Raw genomic sequence first — 22,066 nt, 5'->3', positions numbered from 1 at the left:
TTTGGCTGCTGTCTCATCATCAAGGTGGGGGCTACACATTGGTGGTGGTGGAAATTCACCACTAAAGCACTATATAAGTGTAAGGAATTATTATTATGTACCTAAAATATATACCATTTTATGTACTCCTATTTTTCTAAATGGTGGAAATATACTGACATTAAAATTCCTTCCCTGGGGCATTTTCTTGAGACAAGAGAATATGTATGTGACAGATTTGCAATATCAGAGTGCTTACTTCATTCTGGAGGCAGACCTGAACCGAACTATGGTAAGCGTCCAAGTAGTCAATAAGGCATTGTCTAAAAAAAACATTAGAAATCACCATGAATCAGAGTACCGTAAAAACACTTGGATTTGAATTGAACGTGACAACAGGATGCAAAACAAGCTCAGATTTACCTTGTGATCATCTCCTTAAAAGGCCTTTCCACCTGGCACAGGTATTTTTCCAAATCAATGGGGGAAGTATCATCTGCAGCCTGCTTGTGCACACAACAGAAACGTTTTCTCTTTTCCACATATACACTTTTTGTTTTTGCTCTGATATTTGTACTAGCACAGATAGCACCTTTGTTCCCAAAGCTATCTTTTAGGACATTTTACTCAAATAGCTACATCTGTCAAGCTCGAAAAGAATCTAAGATACAACTCTACATGCAGATGATTCTTATTTACCGTGCTGAGACTTAACACAAGCACACAAGATAATATGCTGCTTACCGTACGAGCAAGATCCCTGCATACAGTGCTCTGAGACAAGAGCTGCAGCTTAATCTCGGTATCCCATTTTCGACAGTTCTGAATATATTCGTGACTGCCCAGGCAATGTTTACTGGAGAGGAACAGAAAAAAAATATTTAACAGGAAAAAGGAGCTGGGCCACTATGTATTTTTTCATGCTGTGAAAAATGGGAGCTCCTTAATTCTGTAGAGCAGGAAACAAAATTGCATCTGCAGAAATTCATGACTCACGACTTTGTGTTCTCTGCAGAAAGAAAACACTGCTTGAGCAACGTTAGGGAGCAGCACTGGATCAAAATGAAAGAGATGGACGTTTCCTGCAATGCACACAGGAATAGAAATCTGACCAGGCAACTATCTGAAAGCGTTTACAAAGCATTAACTCAAAACAGGATGAGCATGAAGGGAAGAGCCTTTTGAGGAAGGTCTGTGCCTTACGTTTGCCTTCTGCTCTTTATTAGCTACAAAAACATTTGCTCCTTTTTTCTTGCCCTGCCAGGTTGTGTTGGGTATTATGAAAGGACAAAAGAGAAACATATTTTCCTAGCCCCACTTAAGAAAATATTCCTCTGTCTGGAATGTTGGAAGTCATCTTGTTTACATTTTTCTCTCTCTCACTCACTCTCTCTACTTCTCTCTTTTTTCTTCACCCCATTGAGAACATGCTGAACTGACAGGAGGTTGTTAACAATAGGACTTACTTTTGCAGTACTTCCTCTTGGCCGCAGACCTTCAGCACGTAGCTGCCAATATCAACCTGGTTCAAGTCATCATGGACCCAGCACAGGGCCTGCATTATGAGCAGCTCCACCGGGGAACTCACTGAAACATCACCAATCAAAAGGTCACTGATGAGACAGAGAACAAGGAGGCACTATAGAAACAACAGCACTCCCTTCCTAGCATGGCTGGAACATGCAAACCTTATAGAAAAATCCAATATGTATCATAAAAGCACAGCATATATTTATGTACTCTGCCAACTGGATGAAGGAGGGAACTATGATCAGCCTAGGTCTATAAAACATCACCAGTGGAACATTTGAATGCTCAGACCGATATGTGGACACATACAGTATAAGCAATTTGAAGAACGTAAGCTGAATTCTCCATATGAAGTATGTCAGTTGAATGTCTCGGGTGGTCCTGCAATGTTGGGCACAGAAAATAATTTTATAACTGGGACTTCAATTTCAAGATCTCAATTCCAATGATGGGTGGTGCTAAACACTTAGGGACTATCACAGTGTGGTATTTTAGCCATTGTTAAAGCAATCAAGCAGAAAAGCTCATATGAAGAACAAGGCCAAAAAGAAACTACAGTACATGTCTAGCAGAGATTATACAAAATCCAAAAAACGACTGAATTTGATAACTCATAGATTTCACCTAAAAACCCAATTACAAAGAACCCATTTTCACAAGTACAGCTAAAGGTGTACAGTACATATAATTTAAAGGCCTATGGGTCCTACACTACAGTGTCCCATTTAACAAAAGAAAACACTACAAAAACTCCAGTTTAGCAACCAAGGACACCTGAAGCTGAAGATGCCGTGAAGAACAGACTGGGAGGAGACCAGGGTTTTCACTCAGCATCCCACAAAGCACTGGCTGAGTGACCCCTGAGCAATGATGTACACTACTTTAACCTAGACTAAACAGGGCTTGAGAATACTCTGAGGGAACATATGCAAAGTTAGAAAGACTCCTTATTAGTCTAAGAAAAAAAAACCTTCATATCTTTGCTTATTTGCAATCAGTCTTTAAGACAAAAAAAATAATTATTATTCTAAATCATCTTTATAGGGTGTAAGTTCTTTTTGTCCTCGTACCTTAAAAAAAACTGCATGTCTAGAAATGTCCTACAATTTGGACTGTCATCAAAATTACAATTCACTAGAGATTCCTGAATAAGTGCACACAATTTTGTGGTACAGTCAAAAATGAGGTGAGAAGCAGTCCCTTTTGGATTTGCTAATAGAATTTAAGAAGGAATAAGAACCATGTCCTCTCATGGAGAAAACACTCCCATGTTATGAAAACACATTCAGAGCACTCTAACCTTGTGCACTTTCATACCAGTGTATGCATGGAATTAATAACATAGCTCTTCTGATTATATATCCAGCAGATTTTAAACTGGGTGCCTGACATTACCAGCTGAAAATCTTGTAAAGATTAAAACGTTCACGGCACTTTTAAATGCAATGAGAGATTTTGAATTCTGGGATCTCGAGCTTGAGTGAACAGCAGTATGAATGGAATAAATCAGAATACATTCAACTTATCAGTGCTTAAATACAAAACTAGGCTACTGTTTTGTATTTAAGGATTCAACTTGACTTTCAATCTTTTCAGATCCGAGAATGTGAACACGATCTTGCTCTGTACATCAAAGGGCAAACTGCACTGATGGAACACAAACAGTACTTTTTCATGTAGGAAATAAAAACAGTCTGGCTTATTTTTTTAAATGAACCAAATAATGAAAATTAATTTTAAATATGTACACATTTTAAAAGCATGTGTGCCACATACCGAATACCAGCCTAAGCAAGAAAATACAAGACTTTGTTTGACAACAGGTTGGTTATTTTATCAGAAGACATTAAACAGTTCTAACACAATGCATTATTTAGGATCTGCAGTGCTAATGATAAAAGAGATTCACCAGCTAAAAATTCTGCACAGTTGGATTATTTACAACAAAAGCTGGTCTCATTGCATGCCAGCACTAGACTACAAAGCACTGTACAATAGCCTCGTTACCGTAAGATTTTGGAAGGTTCAGGCAAATGAAAAGAAATGTACCACCAAACCCTAACTATGAAGTAGTTGAATAAAATCTTCTATTTATCACCATGTGTTAACGAGTGTGTTTTTGTTTCTTCAGTTGACTTCTGGATAGAAGTACCGTGCATAAAGCCTTTTCACTGCCCCACCACTCTGCCAAGTCTTCATACCACATGTTATAAGAAAAAGGAACATGCTGTGCTTCCCAAAAGTTGTAACATATTCCAAGCTGTTATGCTGCTTATTTTTTTATGATCTGCCTATTTGTTTTCTAAACTTTTCATCGTGTTATTTAAGAGTTAAATCAGCTCTTTTATGGATTCACCATTATTACGCCCTTAACCAACACACCTTATATCTTAATGGCTAAGGTAAGATGGCCAGTAAGCCAATGGACATCAAACCCTGTCCACTAACTGGAGATCAAGGGAAATGCTAGAACAGGTTTATAAGTAGACAAATAGATAGGAACATCATCTTTGCTGTTTTCAGAAATAACGGGTAAGATCAAACCGTTCAATGCGCAATCTCACGAAGAGGTACTGACTCCAGCTACAAAACGTCCGTCACCTCACACTATACACAACATTTACAGAAAAGTTTAAACATCCTGATTTCAGTTTTAAAATGTTTATGAAAAGGCGGATTTGTAGTTGTCGATCTTTATGACTAAGGTACTTGAACTTCTGAAGAAATACTCTACACGACAGAGCACTGAATCTCGTATTTGGTCTCGTAAAACAGAGCCGGTGGTGCAGAGCTTGACATTGCAGAATGAACAAAGGAGCATGAAGGCTGCAAATATAGCTCCTTCAGGAGGAGATCCACAGACTCCACAGGAGACCAGTCGCCACATCTCGCTCATGCGGGGGAATTTTAAACTCCATCCAGCTGAATCTCGCAAGAGGCCGGAGTTCTGGCTGGGAGGCCTCTTTCAGAGACCCACAACTGTTTCATATTCTCCAGCCCACATTTCTCCCCTTTTACTTTCCCATTGTGACCAAACTGTCATTGTTTTATTACCTAGCCTTGTTTGACCCTTTCTATACATTCTTGAACTTGTATAAAATGTCAACCGCCTTTGTTCCAGACAGAAGAGGTTTTACGGTGTCTGTATAGGAAAATCCACTGAGACTTGGAATTGGTTTACTTGTTCTACACTGAGCTTTTTCCAAGACTATAATATCCTTTGTGTGGTACCATGACCAAAACTAAATACAACAATCTAAATGGTCTAACTAATGATTTGTAAAGCTTAAGTATTATTGCCTTTGACATAAATGCTACACTTTCTGCTATATACTGTCATGTCCACCCCATGCACAGTGAATTTGAGCTCCTTACAATGGTGAATTGATTTAGAGCACCCAAATTTAAGTGTAATAGAAGTATTCCCTTTTCCCAAAACTGTTCACCGGCTTCATTTGGACAACTGATTGTATATTTTTCTGATTTTCTAGTTAGTTTTGTTAAGTACATTAGATCAAAGCTGCAGTAGTCACAAAAATGTACACCCCTTATTTGTGTACGGAGTCTGACTGATCTTTCAACAGAAAAAAGACAATGGATTTATTCTGTCATGTCATTTATCCTACATGATGGTAGGACAAAAAACACTAAGTAGAGTGAGACTTAAGAGGCAGTGATGAGCAACAAAGAGAAAAATAAGCTTTTTGATAGACGTTTGTAGACATGAAACTGAGCAACATTTAGAATAAGGAACAAAAATGTTTACTTACACACATTTCAGGTTTTTCTAATTCTGAAAGCCTATCAAAATAATTTAAAAATTCCTATATATGGTATATGTGCTTAGCACTGAGATATGTGAAAGGCCAAACATTTGGCAAATACAGTGGGGAAAAGTTAACCAATCTTACCGTCACAGGTAAAAGTGACTGGTTGCTCAGAGTCAGCAATTTCAATGCACACTTTGACACTGGCATTTTCACCACTCATATCTCTCTGAAGAATCACTGGGCTTAAAACATAGCCCGGGTTAGTGGTCACATCCTCATGAGGGAATCTGGACCTCAATCTGAAAGTGGAAAAAAATGACAAAAAGCAAACATGGAGATAAAAAAAGTATGTGGATTTGAATTAAGTAAAAATCCTGAAGAAAACAGAATACTGGTATATTTCAGCACAGTTAACAGTGTGTAAATAATGTACAAGGCTGTGATTATGGCTAAGGAGTACAGATCTTTGGAAAAATGGAAACTAGCCATCAGCTACTACTGCTTCAATGTATGCCACAGTAAAATAAATGATGGGAATATATTATTAATTTTGTTGCCAATTTTTCTGGCTTTGTCCAAAAAAAGAAGATGAAACTTGTTTGAAGCCAGTGTCACATTTATTTCCAAATGGTTTCTCTGATTTAATTTTGTATAATAATATTATGATGTAGTTGTTAACTTAAATATTCCAATTTTTTTGGGAAATGGTAGCAAAATCATTGTCTCTTCTGGTCCACATTTGCCACATTACACAGCTACAGAATTGATGGACAATAATTTAAAATAGATCATAGCATGCAGCTTACTTTGCAATTTCTTCACAGAAATCGACCACCTCTTCATTTTGTGCCTCCGTTTCTTGAAGAAAATTATATTTCCCTGTTGCAGTCCCCATTCCCTTGTCACACTGAAATAAAAAGCAATTTGCACAAATGTTAAACTGTTTTCTTTTTGTCAAATGTCTATGATTTTGATCTTTACATAAAACAGGCATCTAGTAGAGACATGGGCAACATAACTGGTACACAGAGAGAGCTAAACACAGCAGGGTCTCGATATCTGCGAATTTAACACTCGCAAATTTGTTTTGTCGCGATTCCGTCCGGCTCACGGGATCTTGTATGGAAGAGGAGCAGAGCGGGATGAAAAGGAGCCGAAGGTTGTTAACTGCAACCGTCAAATTAGCTGTGCAACAGGCTAGGATCACGAGAGGAATCTAGCCAGTGACTGAGCCTGTCCCTGCTCGCTGCCCCATACCTGCACCTCAGCATGCTCTTGTTTTTATACTGTAACCAACGCTCCTGGTGGTCTCGGCTCCGTGGGGAATGACAAGCTGGAGATGGGTTTAGAGGCTGACTGACAGGTTTACTGCCCTTTCCATTACAGTGGGGTGTGCTAGTCACGGACGTAGAGAAAGTACAGGCATCTGCTGGACACAGAGGAGGGATGTTTGTTGTTTATTTTTGCTGATTACTGCAAGTTGCTGAATACTGCTGTTTGTTTTAGCTCATCAATGTTATTTTAATTAACTTGCATTAGTACTTTAATTATCATACAGGGGAGGGTTACTAATGTCTTTTACCTATACATACGATACACTAGTAGATTATGCAACTGTATTGGCGTGGCAGCTTGGTTATATGCGAATTTGGCTGTTCATACTGGTTCTCTGCACCAAACCTTTGTAAACGGCAAGATCCTATGGTGTTCTGCAACTATAGTTTTCAAACCTGCAAATGTTCCTTGAAAAAAAAACAGCAATTAAAAACAACCATGAAAGATCTGTCAGAGAACAGAAAGCTGGAGTTCCAGAGGGGTTCCACTGGTAAAGGAGGTTTCCCGAGTGCAGGCTGAGCTATCCGATGCAGGTGTGGCAGGTCATGTCATTGAATCTCTACATTATGACCAGGTTTTGTGTAGTCCGTGTAGGACTGGGTTTGTTTGCCAGAACTTTCTCAGATGCAGGCGACACAATGACTTCCCAGGCAACCGCAAGCTTGCAGTTCTGTCAGTGAGGGATGTACCTCTCCTCCAATCAGAGCTGAGCTTCTGGTGCAGGGCTGCGGCATCTTTATAAGAGAAGGGCTAAAAGTTGGGCAGTCGGAGAACTGTGGGGGTCCTTCTTACTGCTCCCTTTGTGTGGTTTCAGAGTTTATAACCGAGTCAAGACTTGAGAAACACACAATTGCAAACTGGGCGGATACAGTATATTACAATAATAAACAGAAAAAAATTGTTAAAAAAACTGAACTTCTAAAAGTTAGCTTGGGAACATTTAATGTCAATGTTGTCACACAAACATTTTAAATTAAGAACTTTGCACACCACGTGTGTTATTTCTGAAAACAGTGTTTACCCAAGATAGATTAAAGGCTCATATGACATTTATAAGAACGACATTTAAGTGCTTGTTTTTTTCTTTTAAATTTTTATATCAAAGTTTTTGCTGCATTTTGAAACAAAACATCCAAAGTCAACTGTCTGCTTTATAGATCATTCTTTTGTTGTGCTAGCACATACTCCTAACCACGTGAATAGCTTTATAAAATAAAATTTGACCAGTTCTGAATAAACAAAAATCATCACCATCTTTTATTAAAATAATGCTAGTCTTTCCTATGCAATGGTTCCATAATTGTCTCCATTAGTTGTCCCTCTGTACACTGACCTATTCAGAACAGCACTTCGGTTTAGTGTCAGTGTCTGTTCCATGATTGATGGAATTAAAGGAAAAGAACTGAAGCTTATAAGATACAGAAGCTTATATAACATTAATATATAGTTTCATAGTCTTTGCACTGTACCCCACTCTCTGTACATAACTGTGTATAGCAAATTGTTAAACATTACAAATCCTCCCAAAATCATTGTTCTAATTTTTTCCGAGGATCACAAATTTAGGAATCTAAAACAATTTGAAAAAAAACAGAAAATGTGAAAAGGGGAAATGTTTGATACTGCAGCTGAATTTATTTCCTATTCAGAGATAAATACTGCAAGTATAAATAGTAATTAACCCAGAAACAGACTGCAGCTCTGCCAGAATACCAGAGCAAGATTAAAAGCAGTTTCACATTCCGGCAGAGATCACCAGCAGGAAGTGCCTAGTATGTATCCAACAGGTTGGATTTTCAAAACTGAGCTAGATGTAGTATCAGGTTTCTGTGAGCTGACAGCTGTTTGAGTGAAACATCACATCAACTCTAGATGAAACCCAAAATGTGTGTGGTCATTTTCAGTAAGAAAAATATGCACAACTCCTTAATTACAACTGTAATGATAATATATCAACAGGGAAGCCAAACTCCGTCATTTGCTCTACATCAAAACCTCAAATCTTTATCAAATGTACCTTGCATTCAAGATGTTAATTTTTCCTTGGTCTTGTAGTATCTCAGTAACATTGCCCAGAGGGCCTTCAGTATATTCAATACAATAAAACCAGCCATGAAAATTAAAGCTGAGGAAAAATCTAAATCTAAAAACCTTAAACAGCATATGTTCCATGTAAAAATAAATTTATTTTTAAGTGTGACATACTCCAAAATAATCTGTGTTGTATTCCATTATGTATCAATCCAGTTACATTTGAATACTTTGTGATATTTAAGGAAAAAAAGGAAAATGTTTAAAAATGTTTGACTCCATTAAAGTATTTTTAAGAAAAAAAGAATTTAGTATATAGACCTAACATAGGCTTTTGGACAATTCACAAAAGCACAATTTAGAATAGAACGGTACACCGTTGTACAGTAATCCAGCACTGTTCACCTTATTTTGCTTTGCCTTGTGAATACTGTTGCTGAGCATGAGCAAAACGGCAGAGCTAGAGGGATAAACATCAACATGTGACAAGATGCACAAATTGTAATATGCTGTGAAATTAATTTAGAACAGGGGCTGCAAAACATCTGGTTGTATGGAAGCCCACATTCAAGCTATCACTTTTAAAAGGGACCCCATACTTTAAAATCTAATTCAAACTATTTATAATGCTCAATAAACAGATACTAAACAATGCGCTATAAAATTCTCTCTACTGTAGTTGTAATTCAATAATAAGTCACATAACAGGATAACAGGATGCCCCCCAAGTTTTCTAAGAGCTTTTTATCAAAGTCTTTTAAACAGGGCCACCCCAGCACTCTCACCGACGTTAAAAATAATCAAAAAAGTATTTTTGATATTACTATGATAAATATTCTGGAACAACTTCAAGGCTGGATCTACAATGAATCTTATAAGGGACTGGAAAATTGATTTAGAATCTTAACTTTGGGACAAAATATTGTCCAGCTTATCTTGGGACTCCCTAGAATGTCTCTGGTACCTCAATTAGTCTCTGGATCGGGAACCTATGATCTAGATAAATAACGTGCTTTTAAAAAATCTTCAGAATGAGGTCATCAAACTCGTATACATATGATCATGTTCATATATAAATATATACATGGATTTACATGTCTTTTCATCTTTTAAAGGACACTTGTGCATTATTAGAAACAAAGAAAACAGACAAATCATTCAATTTTCTCCTGAAGAATGCCAATGCAACTAGAGAAAAGGCAACTAAACATTTTTTGTCACTTAGGCGCAGTTTTCGTATTTCATAAATGCTTTAAATAAATAAAATGTGTACCAGAGTAAAATGCTTTGAAGGTTATCCTGTGTAATTATAGACAAATGAGGGAAACTAAACTACTAGTCCCAGGTGTGTAGAACAATTCCATTTAAAATTACTTCCCCAAAGAGGAAGTCAACAGAGTATATCTAAACAATTGGGTTCCCTTTTTGTTTCAGTTTGAGAAGTATCTCGCCAAATTTGTCTATAAAAAAACGGCTGATAAAAAGTTCCTATGGAACTACGAGTGTACTCCTCCACACTGTATTCCTGTAACACCAATACCCCTCCCAGAAAAAAAAAATCATATCCTGTATTTGGGCCTGTATAAAACAAGTGGGATGTAACAGTGCTAACTACAGCCTGGTACAGTGTCAGAAGGACTAATTAAAGAATAGCTCCTGCTTTTGAGATCCAATCATCTGCCAAGCCACGCTCAGAGAAAAACGCGTGGTTTCTGATGTGAACTTGCACTGTGCCAAATAGAGTTTCACACATTGACATTTTCTTAAATTAGACCTGACCCACCCACTTCCTTTACACATCGCTGAGTCTCAGACGTGACTTCTGGTAAAATGGTCCCTAATGTTACAGACCCTCCATTTCCCCACACGTACGTACAACCGCTGAATGAATTCTAATGACATCCATTACTGTCTTAGAGCTGAACATGATGAAATGCTTCCTTATTCAAGTCCAGAGACTTTTTCAAATGTCATGCCATAGACCTGCGACATGTTTAATAATAATCAGAGCAATACCAACATTGTTCTATATGGAACATCCTCTTAACCGAAAGCATTTTATAACAAGTAGCTAAGGGCTGGAGAGTTTGCCTTTCTGATCTTTCTCTCATCATTACAGACTGCTGTGTTGAATAAGTACAGATAACCTGTGTCCAAAATGCCCTGTAATCTTGTTTCAATTCGATTTGTTCTACATAAAAGATTTTAAATTATGCATGGCTTCTAACACCATCTTAAATTCTGCATGACTCCTTAAAATGCTTGTGATCATTTATTCCCATCTCAATATTGTTATGTAAAAGCATTCAATGTCGTAACTCAGTGACCAGGCCCTTGTTGTATAAAACATCTGAAGTATTAAATGTGTTTCCTTCAGCTTGGCCTCAGCATTGTCCTCCATGTGCTGGATAGCTCTAGCTGTGTGCAATACCTTAAAATTAAAGAAAAATAAAAATTACAGGGAAATGTAACAATTTGTTTCAAAAAAATTCTCCAAGTTTGAAAATCCCTTCCTTACAGTTACAAACCAATGTGCCATGAGAATATTGGACTGGCTTTGAAATCTACCAGTTTCCTTGAAGTAAATATTTACCAGCTTTTTTGACCAATTATTTATATTAACTAATGAATAAAATATATTTATAAAATAAGAATTTAATGGAGCATCTATTAAATCATTACCGGTAACCAACCTTTCCAGGAGGAAAGGAGGAAATTGTATGAGTATATGCAGATTTAAAGCTTAATTCCTCTTTCCGACAGCACCAGGCTCACAATGATATCATGTCAATAAATACTGTCCTAGTCTGCTTTCTCAGCAGATAGCCTGTGATCTGATAAGAGCTGTACCGATACAGAAGGCCATATGGACTTGTTCATGGCAATAGTCTGTACTTAGGATATGCAAGGCAATTCATTTCTGAACTTTCATGGCAAAGCATGTCTTCCTTTTAACATATGACACAACTGAACAAAAGCTCTGAGGTTACAGTTCTGCGAGGTGTTTGGGGAAACCTGAAAGTGCACTAGTAATTTAGTAAAGTGCACTAGTAATGTGATCAATCAGTTATCAGTGAACGTGAATATCTGAATAAAAGGATCATAAAACCACAAGGCACATACAGATGAGCTCTGTGTTACCAAAACTAAATTAATATGCAAAAACATTTAATTTTTTTCCTCTTTTTAAAAAAAAACTGAATAAACCTTAAATGTTAAAACACGTCTTCAAATTGTAATTTCCTAAATCTACTGTTCATGAATTGAATTGCACAACAGGAATCAGCAAGACGTCTGAGCAAGAAATTCACAAAGCCTTCAGATTAAATGAATAAAAAAGACATAGGTATTTACACCTATTCAAGCAGTAAAGTCAGACTTAAGTTCTGACTACCTCTGTACTTGAGAATTGAGACACTGCACAATGGAATTCTCCTGATATGAAGGAAAACCGCACAATGCAGCAGGAAATGTGTTTTCTGGGAAAAATACACGCCCTGGTCCTCATTCATACTAAATGTTTTTTGCCAGGAAATCAGCTTTTCTGTAAGGGTATGACTGCGCTGCAGAACAAGGCAAATGAGGAAAGATGTACTCGAAACAGTACAAATGGAATTGTGAAAGGCTCTGATGTAGTTTGGTTCTCTTAACACTACTTTCCTCATTAATACCAATCAATACTGCATCACATATTTATCACTTTAATTCCTGTAGACAGCCACACCCTTTGATTGGGCCTGTAAAATTAGAGCAGTTGAAGACAAGGCGAAAAGATACAGCTAACAGACACTGGCAGGGGGCTAGCAGGCTTCAAAAAAGCAATGACACTTGATGAAAGTTGTAAAACATTGCTCCGAAAATGAGTAAGTAGTAAAAATGCTGACACTCAGGATTCTTTCAAGCAGCAGCTGGATGAGATTCTTGGATCACTTAGCAACTAGCAAATAAGGACAGGCCTACTCTCGTTTAAAACGTTTCTCAGGTTCTTACAATTCTCAAGATACAGGATATTTTTATATTTGATTTTTTTAAATTTCTGCTACAGATTTCAAAATTTGTGTGCTGTATCTCCAGGTTTCTTACCCTGTAAGGAAGCAGTCATTACATTAATACTTGCCGATTCTTTGTGTTGAAGAACAACCGCTGAGCTGACAGAGTCACACGGAGCCTACATTGTTGATATACTGTAATGTCTAAAGACAGTAAACTGTAAACTGTACCTGTGTGGTCTGGCCCTGTTGGAAAGTTTTAGGTGGAATATTTAGGGAGTGGCTCCGGGTGATAGTGGCAACAGCAGGCCTGCTGGGCTGAGCCGTGGCTGTTAGGGAGCTGCTCCAGCGCTCAGCTGGGCCCTCATCTTGAAGCACAGCGTCCCAGGGGTCACCGGCTGCGTTTGGCTCTGAACTCCCAGCTCCTTCCTTACTCCTGGGGGCCTCTGCAGTCTCTATCCTTGGTTTGCTAAGAGGGTCCAGATCGAGCCATTCAAATTTACTAATGTTTGTCCATTCCGAGGACAGGGGTTTCGGAGCTATGGACTTGACGTTGGCAAATTCCAAGTCTGTGCTGGTGGATTTCCCATTTTTCAAGTATTCTGAGGTGCTGGCTATTTTGTCAAACAGCTTTGCCATCTCTGGAGTTACAGCTGGTTGGTACATAGGCATAACCCCTGCTGAGTGCAAAGATGCTGCAGGTTGGACAGGGAAGGCCATGTAGTGGGGCTGAGCCGACAGGCCAAGATACAACGGCTCAGTGGCCCTGAAAGCAGGCATCCCTGGGTTAAAACCATTCTGGAAAGAGCACACTTGTTTAGGGAAAGGCGCGGAAGGGAAAATGGAGGACTGGATGACGGAACCAGGCAGAGGCGAGTTTGTGGGATGCGAGAGCCCAGGAGTCCACTGACCAGCGTGGAACGGAGAGGGGCTGAAAGACCGACCTGAAAACGAGGAACTCAACCCACTCGCTCCTGGTAAAGTCAAAGGCCTGGATTCTTTACTGTTTTTACCAAAGCTGTCATCCAATAACAGCTTCTCCAGTTCCTTGTTTGTGAGCTTCTCCACGTCAATGTTCTGAAATGTATCTCTCTCCGACTGTTTCTTGGCCTCTGACTCGGGGAAGACGATGAGGTCCTTCTCTGGCCTGTGCGTGGAAGATGCCTTCTGGCCTGCACTATTACAGGCCTTAGCAGCAACAGTGAATGCAGCCCTTTTCTCCTGCAACTTGGCTAAAGCGTCTGCTTCCATCTGCAGGGCCTCCTCCTTCCCAACAACATTCTTCGGCCTGTTTGCCCCGGGTGAGGTGGACAGACTCTGCTGGAACCCATTGCTACTGGATATCTGGGCCATTGTGTCAACTAACAGGTGCCATGAATAAAGCGCAGTGCTGCTGTGGATGGATTCTTAATGGACTCCGTTCAAGATTCTGAAACCAACAACAGAAAAGCAAGTTAACGTCAGGCCACAGAAGTCAAAACAGGCTTATAAAGTTCCATCCAAAAATAAAGATTCCCTTATCTAACTACCGATGCTATCAGAACGCTTCTTATTTGTATAAAATATGGAATTGACTGTTATTATCTCATACCATGCCAAGTTTGAACTGACAATTATCCCACTGGCTTCTAACTCCTACTAGTTTTGGCGGGATGAGGACTGTCTTTGCCATAAACCTCCTCTCACATTGGGAGCTGCACAGTGTCTACAGTAGCATCAGCACAGAGTGAAGGAGTGATAGATCCCAGCAAACCACAAGAGTATATTCTACGAGGACTCAAAGGGATCAAAGGCAATTCAGTTTGATAGCAACTGAACTTTCAAACCATGGTTCCACATAGACTTTCAAAGTGCCCAGAAAAAACAGTTTTTCAGGCAGGCATTGACAGACCTCAGAGAGAGAATGTTTAGCACATTACGGAATTAATCTGGAGCAAAATACAAGAAAGACTTTAAATAAATGCAGATCATGAAACACAGGGTGTTTTTCTCCACAGGTGAAACAGAAAAATATAGAATTTCTATCCCTAGTCCAAAACAGAAAAATGAAAGCTCACAATTAATCCATTGAGACGTACACTGTACTGTAGGTCAAATTTCAATTCTCACATCCTTTCCACCTGGAGACTCAGAACCTAAAACAGCTGATATGTGACAGTTTTACTGAGCTCTTCATTGCGACTAGATGCTTAGCTATCAGTTACAATGTACAAAAAACACTATAAATACAAATGCACAAATATCTGTCAACAGAATATTTGGTCTGGTGTGATAGAGTTTAACAACATGTCTGCAATTTTATATCAATTCACTCTGAATAATTTGAAGTGTTGATACCTGATACAAAATGACAAATGTAATGTGGAAAAGATGTTTGCATAGTATTTTTACTAATCCATCATTCTACCAAAGCAATATTCACATGAAAAATGATAAAATTTGTAATAAAAGTGTATAGATATGCATTTTTACAAATGTTCTAGCACATTTTCAGATTAAGTACAAGATGGCAAAGATTCACTCACTCACTCCAATTAAAATAAAATTGGCTTAGCAGTTTGAAAAAAGAATAATTCAATACTCTGTTTTCAGCATGGATTTCTTTAGATGCATTCCAGAATTCTCAGTGTACCTGTTAAAAGGCTTTACAAGTTTGTATTTAACATTTTTTATACACAAAGTACTCATCATGTAACTTATAATTAAGATGTAGCAGAAAGACAGTTTAGGTTTACAAGCAGAAAAACTAATACCCACAATTCAACACCAGCTATATCATGACACTAAATTCCCCTCTCTTTATGTAAACCACCTCCTGCAGCTTAAACTAAGAACCTAAACAAAAAGGATGTTGGAAAATATGAGATTAAGAACGACTCTTAAATGTGTTCATATTCTTCAGTCAATATATGTGCATGTTTGTATGCAGTTTAAGTCTACAATATAGCATAGTAGTGTTCTTGTAAGAAAGGAACACTCACACATGCAACCTCATACAGTACATTTACAAAAGTCTAGGTTTTACACAGGAAACTCTGAGAAAAAGCTTAATATAGACATTTTCACCTTTCACAAGAATTAAATAGTACAAAAAGGAAACTTAAGTAATTTCTAGTGTTGCAAAAAAATAAGAGGTTGAGCATAATTATCTAGCTTTGTACACTGCAGAAAAATGGACAAGAATTCGCATAAAAGTTCTTCATCACAGGTCTGTAAAATACAAGCACATGCCAGTAGTTTCAGTCTGGGATCCTGTAACCACAAAGGTCATTTTGTATTACACTGCATGTACCAGAGCTATTTTCTTCAGGCAGCAAGTTGCTCAGCTTTTAAAGACCCACAGAATGGTTCCTCCTAACAACAGTTCTAACAATACTGTCACTTGTTCTTTATGTGAGCATTCTCATGCTACGACTGAACTTTGCAGAAGATCACATCCTCATTTTCTTCCCTTAACTCTTTTGTGAGTCAAACATGCAACTATGTACAAAACAAAGCCATAACAATTTAACATTTAAGGCAGCCAGGCAGGTCTCTTTTGATAGAACTATCTACAGCTCATAGCATGCATTTTAACAGCCTTATCAGCTAAGCTAGAAATAACCAAGGAACAGTATGGTTACCAGCTGTGGTACAGTATTGTATATTAAATGCATAACAGGCTAATGTGCTATTTAATCTTTCTTTAGAAGTTGAAGCATGGGCACATTAATGTGCACTAAAATATATTTTTAAGAATCTTACTTGTCCTTGACAAAATGTGGATCACTCAGTACTGATATTATTAATATTTTGAGCTTGCACACTTTGGTTTAAGAGTTATAAACTTCATCTCTTCATGACTGAATTATTAGACCTAAGTATTTTCTGTTAGGCCATCAAAATGATTAATTTAGCTTAAAATCTTTTAAAAATGTGAATCACTGTATCCCCTTACTGATCAGTGAGTACTGGTCAGGCAATCGTGCCTTCAACTCCCACATAACAGAACTACAATGGCTAGAAAGATGCTATAAAAAAACTAAATTACAGAAGGACTAGAATGGCATGTAAGTTAAACATGTTTGGGGATAAGCAACCTTTTGCCTGTGATGGAAGGATGAAGCAAAAGAAAACAAGATGCTCAGACAAGGAATGATGTTTAAATACCTGAACTTGTTTTACAATTAAAAGCTTTTTGCCCATTTAATCAAGAGGCTGAATCATCTCAAAACTATTCCCAAAGAGGCACCATGTGATCAGAAACGAAGTGTGAAAAGTTCAGTCCCTAATTGTAATGCTATTCTTTTTGAATATTACACAAAGCCACAAAAAAATGGAGGGAGAGTTTAGCACTTCTGTGTCCTACTTCATATCAGAGCCTGTTATAAAAGATCAGATCCTTTCCTACTGACCCAACATAAGAACATCCTAGTCTCCTAATATTATTTAAACAATAAGGTAAAGTAATTGAGCAAATGAGAAACAGACTGGCACAGCACACTCAGTGAGCTGAGGGTTAGTAAGGGCAAGATGTTCAACCCTGCCAACCCACTATGCCAGCAGGGAGAACTAGTAACTTTTTCCTATGAAGAAAATATTTTAACTTTTATTGCTAGAAAACGTAGATGGTGTTCAGCTACTTCCATTGAAAAAAGGAAATCATGCCAGTCATAAAGACACAATCTGTGCTGTACTGATTATCTGCTTTATTGAAATGTTTTTCAATGTACCAAAATTCTTTCCCAGTTAAGATTTTCATGTATAGAAAAAATAAAGTCTATTTCAAGATTTCCCTTTCCTTCTCAAGTTACAAAGATCAAAAGTTACAACAACACAAGACAGTCATTCAAGGCCATGACTTAAAAGGCGGGCATTTTTGTGAAAGCCCTAAAAAGGAAAAATATCTGAGCATGAAACCTGCCAGTAAGACAGTCTTCTGAATGTAAAAATATGATTTGTGTATTCAACAATTCTTACTGATAACAAAACGTGATTCAATTTCAAGTACCAAGCAGAGGTTAATTCCACATTGCATCAGTACAAGAAGGAAGAAAAAAATCACAATATTTTGGGCATGGAGCCTCCATCAGGTGTGAGCTGCCTCTTTGTAGGTCTACAATAAAGAATGTTTTTTTATAAAACGGTATAAAGACTTCTCAAGGGGAGTTTAAGGATCCTCGTGTTCTCAAGAGCCATAGTATAGCTTCTGCTATATGTGCCAATGAATGAATTGTGTTTACTGTAGTTAGACTCTGGGTTTTATTGAACAATTGTTATTTTAAAAAAAAACTCTGTAGTTTATGATTTAAAATGCAGAATAAACCCTGCAGAGCTCTTACCTGAAGGACTGATAATTGTCAGCTCATTATTTATGTATTCTCATTGTACACATTAGTAGTGTTTGGAAAAAATCCCTGGAAGACTTTGGTGATCTGGTGTCCATTGGATATAAAAAGCATTACACCTAGCACACCAGCGAACAGCAGATCAAAGTACAACTGTATCTTGACGAGAGAAATGAATAACTAATTCATGTCCTTCGAGTTTAAAGATTTATTTGTGCGGTGCTTGGCTTCGAGAAAGCTTTGTTAATTTGAAGATTGTCAGGCTGAACTTCCTGCTGTTTTCACAGATTACAAAGCATTCTTAGATAAGCACTGGCAGGATATGCCCCCTGAAAACAAACCAATAGTACTGCATAATTTGATTTTTACAACAGGGTTTTGCAACATGAGGTGCCTCTAAACAGTGAACTGTAAAAAGGGAAGTGGTGATGACCAATCTTCCAGCATTTAACACAAAGTTTTACACAACATTCATTACATTGAATGTATTGCCTCCAAGGAGTGTGTGTTATTCCCACACTAAACAGAAATAGCCTTCGCTCGTCAACATCTTTGCCCGAAGTGAAAACGTTGCTGCATCATTTACAGTTCTGTATTTAACTTATGTTTGGTTATTTATATGTCAAAAAATAACTTGTTCTCAAGTCCCCATGTCCCAGTAAAGAAACAAGGCAGCTGTGGTATGTTGGAAGTTGTTCAAGCTAAAGCTTTTTTATGCTGGCTGCAATATTTTGGCTGGACCCAATATCAAAGACAATGCAGCATGGACTCTCACAGAACTTTCCACACAATTGTTTTTTTTTTTTTTTAAAGGTGGTAGTTTGTCACAGAACAGCAATTTGGAGCTCAGGAAGTGATGAAATAAGTTGCTACGAGTAGAAAATTTGAATTAAAACATAAAACCTTAAGAATATTGGCTGCAAACATCAAGATAATCACCAATAAACCCCAACGCTACAAACAGTAAATGAAGCTCTTCTGATTAACATAATAGGCTTCACATTCAGTTTTATCTTTGACGAAATGTAATCTGCATCCCAAATACTGAAACATGATTACCTTAAAGTTCCTGTAGTTCCATCACTGCTTACAGAATTAAACATTAAAATGAAAAACAATTCAGAAATGCAAAAAAAAAAACACATAACTAAAGCTTAATAAGAGACGTTAAGGTCCAATTTGAGATTTAATTGTAGTGCACTCCTAAATGACCATCCATCTGAAGAACTTCTCAATCTCTGACCTGCTCAGCCCAGCATTAGTTTGAGGAGTTGACTAATTTAGGCAGTTCTCAGGAGACTGACACTGAGCTGAGCTGGCACAGAGGTAAGAGCCAGGCTTGGAGGTGCGAAAGAGAAAGACAGTAAGGAGGGACAGCCTGCCAGTGAGAGTCATGAGAAAACAGCCCCGGCAGGAACCCAGTAACACTCTACATAAATAGGAATATCAAACAGATACATCACCTTACCCTAAAGATATTCCCAAATAGGCAATTATATAAAAAAACAATTTAGTAACAACTGTAGCACATTAAACTACTTCAACAAATTGTCCCTGTACCTTTATAATTGTTTACCCCATATATTTTCTTTTTGAAAAAAAATATGGTTCAGTCTACGAAATTAGTTTTCCATGAAAACGTCACAGAATCCTGTATACCATTTGAACTTGAACTGCCAACTACATAATGCCTGATGAAACAGCCTTGGATTCAGCACTGGTATGACAAGCCCTTATTGATATCACGAGCTTTGCAGCAAATAAAGGAGTTAATGGTGCACCACCAAGGTGAAGGTACACACTGAACACGTATCTTTGCAGCTTGTCATTTTTCTCTCTTCCCTAAGGTCCCTTTATAAACACATAATCTACAGAAAAGCACTCCAACAAACGTCACCGAGCACTGGACTGCAAGTTTTAGTCTCAGCTGACAGATCTCTTTTTGTTTCTTACTGTGAAAAACTGAAGATCTCTAACGCCCTGACTGCACAGTTACACAAGCCTTTTCTCTTGAATACAGTATTTTGTTTCACTATTAGCACACAAAACAGAAATCTCATCTGACTGTGATTTTCACTGCCTTGGAGACAAGTGGATTCCACCATGTAGGCTACTTGCTTCGTCTTTCACAGAATGTGTGGGATTTTACATTACTAACACTATTAGTAATAGAGAGTAGCGATTACCATTAATTTCACAATAACCCCTAAGCGTGAGAGGCAAATCATTTTGACCTTAAAGACGTTTTGGGAATTTTGTAACACTAGGACTAGAATCCGCAAAATGCTATCTTTTATACTTCAAATGTAAACAAAAAAACGATTAATGTCACACTGTAAAAGGGAGTTCAGGAAGTGAACGCTGCTCAGATGAAAAATCAAATGGACTTATTTCTAATCACTGATGCACAGTTCTCTCAAATTCGGAAGACAGAAATGAGAAAATGTTGTCAAGAATCTTACAATTAAACTAAAGCATCATATGTAATACACGGGCACTTTCACAACGGTACAAAAAACTTGCGCATCGAAAACAGATTTTCAAAGGTTAATTAATGCTAGCAAGTATCCAAAGGTACAGTATTACAAGTCTACAATGAGATCCACTTCAGGGCTACAGTACGTATATAAAAACACCTAAGTTAATGCGACTTGTTTTCATTGATTATTGTGCAAGAGGGGGGATAGACGAATACAACCAATGCAAAATAAGAGTAGTTTTGAAAGTTTTTTTATCACTTCACTTTGTGAACGGCGTCTTATGTTAAGAGCACCAACATATGTAAAGAAATTACGTTCACAATGCCAGGAAGGGAAACGAAAGTGATTTTTTTTTTTTACCCAAAGCACATTAATCTTTATTTTATGGAGGCTAAACATTCAACAGTAAATTACTCGCTAAACAATAAAAAAAAATCCCTACTATTTACACACTATTGCTAGAGATGAGAAATTATTTTGGCCCGTGAAACACATTTTTGAAATATCAATAAAGAGCACTTGCTTCCTAGCTCCTTTAGTCAAAGGATACCCAGGCTCCTGAACTTTATCCTACACTGATTGAATAATTTAAAACTATCAACACAGCAACCTGCCAACAAAGTGAAATTCAACAAAGAAAAGGCTCGGACACGTCCGAAACACCACCAAGCTTACTGGTCCTCATAAACAAAACACACTGAATTGGCTGTCCTAACTGCCGCATAGCACGGTTTTAAGAAATAATAAACATTTCCCACCTTACAGAGTGAGCGACCGATGTAGCCATTTTCCTGCTGCTGGAACTGTATCCATCCAACCAGAGACACGACGTCAGTTCCTGTCTCAGAGTCGAGGCTGCAGTGCAGTTTGCGCGTACCAATCGCAACAGTGCCGCCCTCTGACCAGCTTAGAGAATGCAGAGTCAAAGTGTATCGTTGTAGCTTTCAGCAAATCAGGTAATGATTCCAGGAAAACGATCATTTTTGTGGTTTTCTAGTTCTGTGACACACTTATGAGGATATATGTACAGCAGGGGAAGCCTTTTAATCCAATTCATGCACATTGTCAAAAACAACAAAAAAGGAAATACGCATGTGAAATACTGTATGTCAGGAATGTGTATAGGTAGCCGATACGATCCGGTTGATAGTGTAGCACCTACTGTAAGTGGTTGACCTATCACTGTCAGAACAACCAACAAAGATACTAGATCAGGTTTTTAAAAAGAAATCTGAAAATGAATAAAAAACAGTTACAGATGGCAGACAAAAAAAACCCACTAATGTAAAGTCACAATACAGTGTCGAGCCTGTATGTGCCATAGCATAGAGACAGCCAGCATCTGGGATTCTGCATTCATTGTCATCCCGAAAGATGTGAAGATGACCATTCGGCACCATTAAGGAGAAATTAGCTTTGTCCTTACCTTCTAAAGGAATAAGTAGACCCAAACCATGTCAATAAAATATGCCCAACCACATTAAAGAAATATCAGAACCCTTCACTGCTGGAACTAAGCACTCAGGGCTGTAGAAGTGTTTTGGTTGGTGCCACATTTGCACTTGGCTATTTGTCAAGAACATGGTGAAAGATGATTCATCTGACCATATCACAGTTTTCCACTG

At 37.9% G+C, this 22,066-nt stretch overlaps 1 protein-coding gene across 3 annotated transcripts in view; it reads right to left on the bottom strand.

Annotated features, from left to right (window-relative positions):
- pik3c2a (phosphatidylinositol-4-phosphate 3-kinase, catalytic subunit type 2 alpha) overlaps positions 1-21,344 on the bottom strand; it is a 43,115-nt gene extending 21,771 nt beyond the window's left edge. Inside the window, exons 1-8 of one of the 3 annotated variants that reach the window (XM_088611023.1) lie at positions 21,200-21,344; positions 12,866-14,063; positions 6,086-6,186; positions 5,421-5,578; positions 1,446-1,566; positions 724-835; positions 403-482; positions 239-302 (exon numbers count right to left, since the gene is read on the bottom strand). In XM_088611023.1, coding sequence (XP_088467149.1) covers positions 239-302; positions 403-482; positions 724-835; positions 1,446-1,566; positions 5,421-5,578; positions 6,086-6,186; positions 12,866-13,987 — 1,758 coding nt within the window. In that variant the 5' untranslated portion in view covers positions 13,988-14,063; positions 21,200-21,344. Of the gene's footprint in view, positions 1-238; positions 303-402; positions 483-723; positions 836-1,445; positions 1,567-5,420; positions 5,579-6,085; positions 6,187-12,865; positions 14,064-19,020; positions 19,165-21,199 lie in introns of those variants that run through there. The other 2 variants (XM_088611021.1, XM_088611022.1) reach the window with 2 other exon arrangements.
- Positions 21,345-22,066: the final 722 nt, after the last annotated feature.

This window comes from Lepisosteus platostomus, chromosome 18 (assembly GCF_059453375.1).
Source record: "Lepisosteus platostomus isolate fLepPlt1 chromosome 18, fLepPlt1.hap1, whole genome shotgun sequence".
NCBI lineage: Eukaryota > Metazoa > Chordata > Actinopteri > Semionotiformes > Lepisosteidae > Lepisosteus > Lepisosteus platostomus.
The sequence above is the reverse complement of the archived record's forward strand: the minus strand, read 5'-3'. Positions and strand labels throughout refer to the sequence as shown.